We start from the raw sequence: 10,541 nt of genomic DNA, 5'->3' as shown, positions 1-10,541 counted from the left end.
AAAAAAGGTGGCGTTCTGAATTGAAAATGTACATACTGGCTGGTTTGTCACTCCTTGATTCTGGTGGTGAAAACCCTAACAAGACGAAGAGAGCGAGAGTGAGCTGGCCCTGGAAACGCCTCCCCTCCCTGCTGTTTGTTTCAACAGAAAGAGGAGAGGAAGCAGCGCTGCTTGCCAGCACAGCCGCCCATAGGCAACAAGACGGAGGGAAGAGAGGGGAGGGGGGAGGAGAAATGCGACACGGCGGGAAGGGGAGGGGGCGGAGCGGGTAAAATAAACAAGACGGAGGGAAGAGAGGGGAGGGGGGAGGAGAAATGCGAGGGGGCGGAGCGGGTAAAATAAACAAGACGGAGGGAAGAGAGGGGAGGGGGGAGGAGAAATGCGACACGGCGGGAAGGGGAGGGGGCGGAGCGGGTAAACAAAGACGGACGTGCACGCGCTTTTAAGCTCAATGCGCATGCGCATTGAGCTTAAAAGTCACGGGCACTGCAAGGAATCGCCACGATTCCTTGCAGTGTGGATAAAGAGTGGATAAGTCCCAATACTCTCGCCTTGCTCGATGCGCATGCGCATCGACAGGCGAGACCTAAAAAACCAAACAAAATAAACTTGGGGCGGAAGAGACGTAATAGGCAATAGTCTCGCACTTGTACAGTGTTGACTTCCGCTCCCAGTCTCCATGGCTACGCGACTTCCAGTCTTTCCTGCCAGACTGCTACTTCCGCCGACGTCACGAGCAGTGGGAGGGCGGCTGGGTTTCGAGGGGTCCGAGAGGAGGTGGCGCCGCGTCACCAGTGTGGATACCTCCTGCTGACCCCGCCCCAAACCCGAGCCACGGGAGCTGCTCGCGAGCCAGCCAGCCTCGACCGCCCGGGAGAGACGGAAGCCGCGAGGGACGGAAAACAAACCCGACCCCCAGCAGGACCCGAGACCGCACGGGACCGGGCGAGTTAGCCCTCCGAAGAGCCGCCTCGGCACCGGAGCCGCCGGCCCGCAGCCAGCATCAATGCGGTACGGACCCAGGATGATGCCGGTGAGTGCTGGCCCCCGCTGAGGCCTTATCTTTGTTTTTGGGGGTCTGCGTTAGCTGGGGTTCACGCTGAGGTGACCAGTGTCTCGACTCTTGCGAGGAGTGGGGGCAGGCTGTTCCACCGCTTGAGTGTGTTTGTTGGGCGCTTTGGGTAGTTTCTTTTATCGCTTTGGCCAGTCTTGCAACCTGTTGGTGATTTGTTTGTGCACGGAGTGGATAGTTTCTTGCGCCAGGGCTGGCAGAGGACTCCTCCGGTCGGGACTGCTGCTTGTTTTGTTTGTGGTGGTAGCGGATGGACAGGGTTATTGGCCCCCAGATCAACACAAGACGTGCAGTTGTTGGACTGTGCGAAAGGTAGTTTGCTCGAATGCTAGGCTGTTTATATGTGCAATTTCGTGGGGACCAGCGGGTTTGGATTTCCTTGGTGGCGCAGTACCCGTATTAGATACGTCCGCTTTACATCTTGCGTTGTATTTTTCATGATGACTTAGAAAGTGGATTCGTGCTGAATGTTGTTAGTACGAGCCACTTGTTGAATTCCGGTGTCCATTTTATTTGGCAGTGTCGTGTGTGCATTTGTGTAAAAAATCGCAAACATGTTTGAAATATGTAATTTCTTGGTTTTGTTTTTTGTGTGTTGTTAAAGCAAGACAAACATCTGAGTGTGGGGAAGGAGTTTGTAGCGACACAAAATGACACCGGGAATAGTTGCAATGAAAAACTTGTGTTTATAAACTGTCCCAGAAAAAAATACTTTTTCTTGGTGTTGCAGAAGACCTTTAAAGCATATAAATATTCCCGACAATTCTGCGCCAGCTCATATTTACTGCATTTCCCCACAGTCTGTAGTCTGTTCCGCTTGGCTATAAATGGATTTGTCACTCGGTAGTACAATTAATGTATAATTGGATTTGTGTTTTTGTTTAGTGGAATACAATGGATATAAGCCTTTTCTCCGCCTTATCGTGAACCGGCCCATCATGATTTGTTTCTTTTTTTGGCGTGAGTGATTCACTGAAACTGATGATGTAATCCTATCTCCTTTTCAAAGACCATATCACAGCTTCGGTCAAGTCTTGCTTAATATCCGGATTGGAGCTCTTCCGCGGTGTCTGCTGTTTAAAGAACGCATGTGACCACCCACTCTCTGTGTGTACCGAACAAACTTTATTGTCCGCTAGGACCTTATCATGTAGAGTTTGTATTGATTCTTTTTTGTTTAACGTTTTATAGACACCAGCAGTGTAATTGTTGTTTTAAGGTGTTACTTTGAAGTTCGTGTAATGCACGAACATCTACCCCTTACACACAGAATAATATAACATTTTCTGCAAAAGGTAACACTTACTGCTAAAGTTGTTCTGTGCTCTTAAATCCACTATTGGCTCTTGCCCAGATAAATGCTGGGACTAGCTTTAATTAGTATAGCATTCAGCAACCCAGCCCGTCGATAGATAGAAGGCAAGTTTGGCTGCATTTGGGAATTTAATCCAACCAGCATTTTTGTTGGGTTATGTTTACGTATTGCTGATATTTTGGCAGTCAATATTTTCCAGTTTTTGGTTTAGTGTCAATTCCCCCACCCCCTTCAGTTGGTAAGTTACTGTAGTATCCACTTCTGCCCAACTTCTTTTGTCTGCTTATTTTCCGAGCCCATATGTCAGCTTGTTTCCCCAGCCCCTCCCGCCTGCTGTACGACATGGCTAAAAATCACTGCCAAAGCCCAGAGCTCTCATAAGCAAGACCTATTGGCTTTGCCAATGCTTGTTTAGGTCGAGCAGCTGTCTGGATGAAAAAGACCTACTGTGGGATTAACAAGAATTGAAAGTTTGCCCATTCCTTATCATTCACTGGCGTTATTGTCATTCTTCAATGGCTTGCCATGCCCATCTTGTGTTTGTACATCCCTTGGAGCCTAGCTTCTTTGCCATCCTCTTGATTTGACTGACTCGTGTCCTTCCACTGCCCGCCATTTTGGAAATTACCCTTTTGTTTATGATTAAGCACACCATGAGAATGGATGTGTTTTTAGCTCTCTCCCTTGTGTCCTTCCCCATACTCTAGTACTTCTCCCATGCTCCCCGTCACTCTTGTGTGCTGCTGTCATCTTTCAGTGTTACCACTTCTCAAGCGCTTTCTCCACTCAGTCTGTGCTTATCGCCCTGTATTTCTCTCTCCCTCATGAGCTTCTTCCTGCTCCTCCACTTTCTTCTCCTTTCCCTCTGAACCCCCTCCTCCGTAGTGCTTCCACCCCTGCAGTCCTTTAGAAATTGGTGCCTCTATTATTTAAATGGTACCTGCATGGGGCGTGATGCACATGTGTCACCAGAATGACATGGTCGGTCATGTCCTCACACTTCTTGTTTTGTAACCATATTGCACAGCATTGGGGGGAAATTACCCCACTATACGTCATTACAAAAAGCCAATGCTGATAGATCTCAGTCTCAGAGCCGAGGCATATTCATTTTGCTAGTGTTGTTTAAGACCTTTATGTACTAGCGGAGGTCTTCAAACTTTTGTCAACCGAACCCCCCATCTAAAACTTTTTACACGTCGAGCGCCCCGCCCCCACCACCTGACAAAAAAGTTCTGGAAGATGGCACTCTGCATCATTGATGGCCATGCCCTCCTGCAGAGCCCAGGTCGTATAGGGCAAATAATATTAAATAAAGGTAGAGTGTGTAGTAAATTGAAGTTTTGGTAGTCCATGTGCATATTCTAAAGTTCAAATGAAAAGTCTCCAAGAAAAAAATTAACACAAAAAATTACACTGGTGCTTTATTTTTCACACAAAACACAACGTTTAGGATAGATTAGATACAACACTCCCAAAACATAGGTGTGGGAGTGCATGTTTTTCTCCACAGAGACAATGTGTGGATGGATTCTTGCTTCTGTCATACTTGGGTTCAGCTCCACTTCCTGTCTTGAGCAGTGCCTGGAAAATGGAGTGCTCGCACAATTTTGTAATATATTTTTTGCAGTTTTATATAGTGCGAAAATGACCCAAAGGTATTGGAGCGCTTCACAGGAGCATCTTTTACATTACACAAGCACACATTAATTTTTTTTAAGCACAGGGAAATTAAGTGATTTGCCCAGAATCACAGGATGTCGAGCAGACATCAAGAATTGAACCTGGTTCCCCAGCTCTACTGTCATCAACTCTGGCTGTTGTGCCACATCCTTGCCCCTAAACAAGATATCAGAAAAAGAAGTTCCACAAAACATGCTTTCAGACGCAATTGAAAAAGCCATGAATATGTGGAGTATGGCCAGGTGTTGCCATGCTTCCGGTTTTAGACGTCACATGGCTCGAAGAGAGCTCCAGCGGTCAGTCTCCCCTGTGAGCTGTCCCATTTCAATGTCTGCCCTCCCTGCAAGTTTCAACAGCAGCGAGGGCCGTGGGGTTAATGTTACTGTTAATATTACTGCCATTTGTAAAGCGCACTGTTACCCTACGGGTGTCCTGGCGCTGAAAGATCAAAGTGTCCTACCGAGGTCTAAACAGAAGAGAAGGCCGAAATAACTGGACTGGAACAGCCATGTCTTAAGGGCTTTCCTAAACTCCAGATGATTAGTTATGTGCCTGAGGTACAATGGCAGGTCGTTCCATGCCTTAGCTGCTCCGAATATAAATCCAACTGGGGAGGCAGAGGCTTTTCTAACCAAGGGCACCTGAACCAGTTTCGCTTCAGATGAGCACAGGGTTCTCCTCGGCACATACCAATGGAGGTTCTGTCTAAGATGCAGAGGGCCAAGACCACGGAGAGCTTTATGGACTATGCACAGAGCCTTGGGGTCTGATTGCATTGCTAAACACTGATAATCCGTAGTTCCCCTTTGTCACTCACCTCCACGAAGACATGGCTGAAGAGCATGGGTACATGAGGCAGGACACAACAGTGAGATATGTTATGGACACACATTTTATCATCCTGTGAGAATTTACAGTATCTGAATCGGTGGCGGCAGCCATGTCACATGCCTTAAAAAACATACGGGACCTCCTGTCTGACCAGTTTCGACTTGCAAAGGGTCGCAGTTCGGACACACCCTCTGTGTGTAGGAGAGTCCTCAAAGTGTGGATCAGAGATAAGAGAAATCCGGAACAATGGCATACTATTATGACAAGTTTCAGTTGTGAAGACCTGAGGGATGATGTCGCTGCTGGGCCCAGTGGTGTATTTTAACCAGATAATTATGCCGCCCTTAACCCCTTGCCCGCTGATGACGAGCCCAGCTCGTCATGAGGCACAGTGGAGATGTGCTCATGTCGAGCTGGGCTCGTCATAACTGCCGCGCCAATTCCCCGCGTGATGAATTCCACACCTGTGCAGATGTTCTATGGGAGTGGGCGGAGTCATGACGAGCCCAGCTCGGCATGAGCACAGCTGCACTGTGCCTCATGACGAGCTGGGCATGTCATGAGCACCGCGCGGCCCCCCTCCCTTCCCGCACAGGAGGGGAATTACCCCCGCGGTTAAGGGGTTAAAGGGGCTTCTGGCTAAGACCTGGGGGATACAAATGCCTTCACATCAGGTGTGCAACGCCCATAGGGCTCAAAGGGCTTTGTCATGTGTGTCAGCCCAGGATGAGACAGCTTCCCGGGCACACACACACACAGACAGTTTTGGAGCTGCCAGCCCTGAGTACTTCACGGGTCTTTAAAAGACCATTTCGCGTTAATGAGGCTTTGTGTTTTTTCCACCCCTTCTTAGAGCCCCAGCATGTCTACTTTTCCTATTGCTGGAAGAATTAGCCCCCCCTCCCACACACACACACTGTTGCGCCTCTGACCTGTGACTCCAGACACTCTCAACCGAACCCCCAGCAGCTGAAGTTGCAGCAGCCGGGCTGAGACATACGACTCACGAGGGTGAAGTGTGCGCCCCCTTGAAGGGATGCTGCCCCCCACAGATTGAAGACCTATGGCTTAAGTGATTGGCAAGAGTTAAAAATATATTAGATGCTGCAAATACATGAAAATGTGATGGTCGTTGAGTTGCATTGAATATATTGTTTCACAAAAGTAAACAGTTAATTTGTACATTCCAATAGTGGGTGATTCAAGTATTGAGATTATTTTAACTTCAAGAAATTCAGTTGACTCCGGGACAGGGCCACTTGGTCTATGTGATAATTGTAGTGCATGTGCGCAGACCTGCGGATCCTAAAGTACAATAGTAGTTTGTAAAGCAAATTCTTTGACCCACCGCTTTTATCTGATGTCTGTCTAAAACACAGTTTTTGTTTATTTATCTTTTGCATCCATACTGCCAAAATCTTTCATTAACATGTTTGTTATTACTTATTAGTGGCAATGAGCCCTTTGTCTTTGAGGCACACATTTTCCTCTGGCTGCTCTGCTGTCTTGTAAGTCTGGTGCGTTGTTTTTTGAGGCTACACATGTTCCTCTGGCTGCTCTGCTGTCTTGTAAGTCTGGTGCATTGTTTTTTGAGGCACGCATATTCCTCTGGCTGCTCTGCTGTCTTGTACGTCTGGTGCATTGTTTTTTGAGGCACACATATTCCTCTGGCTGCTCTGCTGTCTTGTACGTCTGGTGCATTGTTTTTTGAGGCACACATATTCCTCTGGCTGCTCTGCTGTCTTGTACGTCTGGTGCATTGTTTTTTGAGGCACACATATTCCTCTGGCTGCTCTGCTGTCTTGTACGTCTGGTGCATTGTTTTTTGAGGCACACATATTCCTCTGGCTGCTCTGCTGTCTTGTAAGTCTGGTGCATTGTTTTTGAGGCCACACTTGTTCCTCTGGCTGCTCTGCTGTCTTGTAAGTCTGGTGCATTGTTTTTGAGGCCACACTTGTTCCTCTGGCTGCTCTGCTGTCTTGTAAGTCTGGTGCATTGTTTTTTGATGCCACACTTGTTCCTCTGGCTGCTCTGCTGTCTTGTAAGTCTGGTGCATTGTTTTTTGATGCCACACATGTTCCTCTGGCTGCTTTGCTGTCTGGCTAGACTGGTAAATTGCCATTGATTTGTGAACTGATCCTTCCCTCCCGAGCTGCTCCTTGTCTTTCTTAAAGTAGTAACTAAAGACCGAACTCTGCTTGCCAAGTATCCCGGAAAGGACAGGTTGACTGTAGCGTTGGCCTCACTCCAAGGGCAGTTGAATACAATGCAGTTCACTTTTGGCGGGTTTTGATATCCATCTCGGTGACATAATTCCAGAGTTCCAGTGGGTGGTGTTCATGTCCTCAAGTTGAGGTGTTCCCAAGCTTTCCGATTGTCCTTCCGGACTTGATGTTGGAACGTCACTGGCTGTTCTCATCATATCCTCGTTATAACTGTGTTAACTGGCTGTGGTAAAGTTAGCTTGCAAGTAGAGGGACTGATTAAACCGTAGGAGCCTTGAGTAAGTTACTGCAGTAATAACACGCTTAAGCAGGCGGTGGTCCAGAATTTTGACTGACTGAAAAAGAAAGAGGGGGTTATTTTTGCGGGGGTTTATGTGTCTCATATAATAGAACAATTTAAAAGAGTTAAACAGATGGAACCAGCTTATGTTGCTTGGTTTTCGGTATAAATAGAGCAGCATGTATATTTCGCCGCCTCTTCCACGTGCCGCATTCCCATGTGTTGTTTTCCTGTTTGATCCCGTGAGATTCCAAAGTGCATCACTGCCTGGTGCTGGGATCACGTTTCAAGTGGTAGCTTTTTCTACTGAAGGTGCAGCACATTAAACACCAGTACAGATCGAGTTTCAAGGTGAATGCGTAGGAGATTGGCTGGAAAACTGTTGGTGTTAAATCTGGATGCACTTGCTTCTGAGATAAAGAACAGAAATACGTACTCTAAGCATTGCCCTACTAATACTTTCTTGGCAGATGCCACTTTATGGTCTTTATTATTTCTTTGCATTTTCAGATTTATTAGACTAATCTGATAAGAAACGATACTGTGGTAATTAAAGTGCCCACAGCGGAGGTCTGTGAGCAGCCTACCGGTCCAAGGTTCGAGTTCTAAAGTGTTGGCTCATGAGATGGTGTTCGTCTATCCTTTGTTTAGAATCACTCCTGCCATGCTGGTGTTGAGACTAGATTAATCTGCGCAACAAGGCTAAACAGTGATAACTTGCTGCACACTGCTGTTGTCCGTGACCAAGTGTGTCAGTTCAAGAGTAAGTCACTCACCAGTCCGGAGTAACAGACATCAACTCAGAGAAAATGGTGTGAATCTGAGCCAGCTTTTGGGAAGGCGGTGCTAGTGATTTAATACAGTAGGCCAGCGATTCTTAGCCTGGAGTCTGTGACACTACTTGGGGGGGGGGGGGGGGGGGGGGGGGGAGAGGTCTGCAGCTGTTAAAAAAATTAAATAATTTTTGGTGACTAATAAATGTTAGAAAAATTGAAAATTATAAAACGTTCTGTAAATAAAAGAATTTGAAATTCGAGACAAAAAATTAAGTTGGCATCCTTGTCTTGAATCATGGGAGCAGCACAAGTGCAGCTAACGGAATATACTGTGGACAGTTGGTGGCCTTTAAATTAAGCACTGGTATGTGCTGACAAAAAGGGCACTCATTCAGAGCAACAACAAAAAACAAATTGATGTACTAGAATCTAGCATATGTCTTTTGTTTAGAAATAACACAACAAATTGAAAAAGTTCCAACCGTTACATTTAAAATTTAGATTTTTTTTCTTTTATTTTTCCATTTGTAGATTAGGTGTAATGTTTCACAATTTGTGTTTTGTTTGGTGTGTCCTTGTTTTTGTGTGTATTCTTTTGAGGTTCATATCATAGAAATTGCTTAGGCATTGGTCCCCAGCTTTCAGTTGTGATTCTTTTGGGTTCCACAAAAGTCAAAAGGTTATAAATCGCTGCAGATGACTATTTTTTTGGGTCAAGCCTTCAGACTGCTTTTATTTTTTGTGTGTTCTAGAAAACTGGTTGTCTCTAATAAATTAAAATATGTACATATTGTCGACTTTGAGACAGCCCTTGCTATTTATTGGATGACTGCTTGCCCATTTTACTTCCCTACGTCTTATTTTGCGGTTCTTCTCCCTATTTTTTCCCACCTGAATCATTTATTCTTTACTGTGTTCTAATTAGATGGCTTGTGTCCTTCTACTGTTTGCAGTCAGAGAGCGTACTGCTTCCATCTCTTCTAGCACTCAATGGGAGTACATGCATGTATCTGGCCTCTCCGTTGTGCTGCTTCTCTCCTCCAGCCCCCTCTTCCTCTCTCCGTGTTGCTTCCACTCACCCCAGCTATTCCATTGTTTACGCTTCAGTTTTTAAAAGCTATTTTACGCCCTTTTCCATACTCCTCTTTTTCTCCTCTCCCCATCTGTTTCGGTTGCTTGATAATGTTAACTTCTCCCACCAGTTTATTTACCATTTCAAGATGGTTGTCTGCCTTCTTGAAATGGTAAATAAAAAATAAAAGAAATTAAATGGCGACTGCGATATGTTGTATGTGTACATAAGTGTTGTGCCATCACATAAAGCCACTGTAACATGACACCTACACGTGCCTGTGTGGTGACACTGATCGCCTTTGCATTCTCTTGCTTCTCTATTCAACAATGTCCTGAAGACATCCAAGTTTCCTAAGAATTATCTTTTCTGCCTGGTGCTTGAAAAATATGTCTGTGGTTGGACGGTGGGAGTCTGCAGCAATTATCACTCCCTTCCCCTCAAATAAAAAGTTAGATACCAACCATGTCTTAAGGGATCCCACCATAACTATTTGGTCTCCCAGGCTTCTCTCATTTTCAGTTTACTGAATCCGCCACATCTACCAAATAAGAGTGCAGGAAAATGTCTAGACACTAAATCTTATCGCATCTTCAGAATGGCTGTGGGATACAGACAAACCAGAAATAACATCTCCAATTTGCGTAGACATCCCAAAATGTAAAAAAGAAAATAATTCTATGACTCTGCAGCAGGCTTTTCCCTCCCTTCGTGCTATGAACTGAAATGCCTACCACTCTGTAGGCTATGTCTGTTATACAGTGCATCCAATTATACATTATCAAGCTATCAATTTCAATCCAGCTGTGTTTGTGACTCCGTCTGGAATGGGTGTTTACTGGGTAGGCATCCTTCCCATGCTCACAAGGGCTGTGAAACATCGCTTGAATGCCAGTCACACCTGCTTTTGTAGTTGAATAATGTGTCTCTACCGATGCTTTCCTTTGTTGCCTGCATTCCTGTGTTTAATGGGACAGCTGAACGTGCTTTGTTTGAGTGCCCGGGGTTCTGTGCTGCTCCTGGAATGTGGGCCTGAAATCTCACCTCGTTCGATGTTCTCCAGACGCCCTGAGAGCATCTCGCAGGGCGAGGTTCATGTTAATCGCATACTTTATGGAAAAGCACACGTGTGCCTGACTTCAGGTTCTTGCGTCTGAGCTGTGGAATTCATAGTGGCTCAAACCGGGTGGAGAGAAGGTGAGCCAGTAACGCCCTAGCCCCGGGCTCATTGTTTAGGTTTCGAGGGTGGGGCAGCAGCTCCTGTCCGCCCCACCACCCCAAACCCCG

The 10,541-nt window shown here is 46.1% G+C and overlaps 1 protein-coding gene across 2 annotated transcripts in view; it reads left to right on the top strand.

The window, feature by feature from the left end:
- The first annotated feature begins 645 nt into the window (after positions 1 to 645).
- The window catches only part of TP53BP2 (tumor protein p53 binding protein 2), a 273,982-nt gene continuing 264,086 nt past the window's right edge, over positions 646 to 10,541 (top strand). For both annotated transcript variants that reach the window (XM_078649843.1, XM_078649842.1), the window contains exon 1: positions 646 to 1,033. In XM_078649843.1, the coding sequence (XP_078505969.1) occupies positions 1,007 to 1,033 (27 nt within the window). In that variant the 5' untranslated portion in view covers positions 646 to 1,006. The remainder of the gene's footprint in view (positions 1,034 to 10,541) is intronic.

This window comes from Lissotriton helveticus, chromosome 6 (assembly GCF_964261635.1).
Source record: "Lissotriton helveticus chromosome 6, aLisHel1.1, whole genome shotgun sequence".
Classification (NCBI taxonomy): Eukaryota; Metazoa; Chordata; class Amphibia; order Caudata; family Salamandridae; genus Lissotriton; species Lissotriton helveticus.
This window is presented reverse-complemented; position numbering and strand designations above follow the sequence as displayed.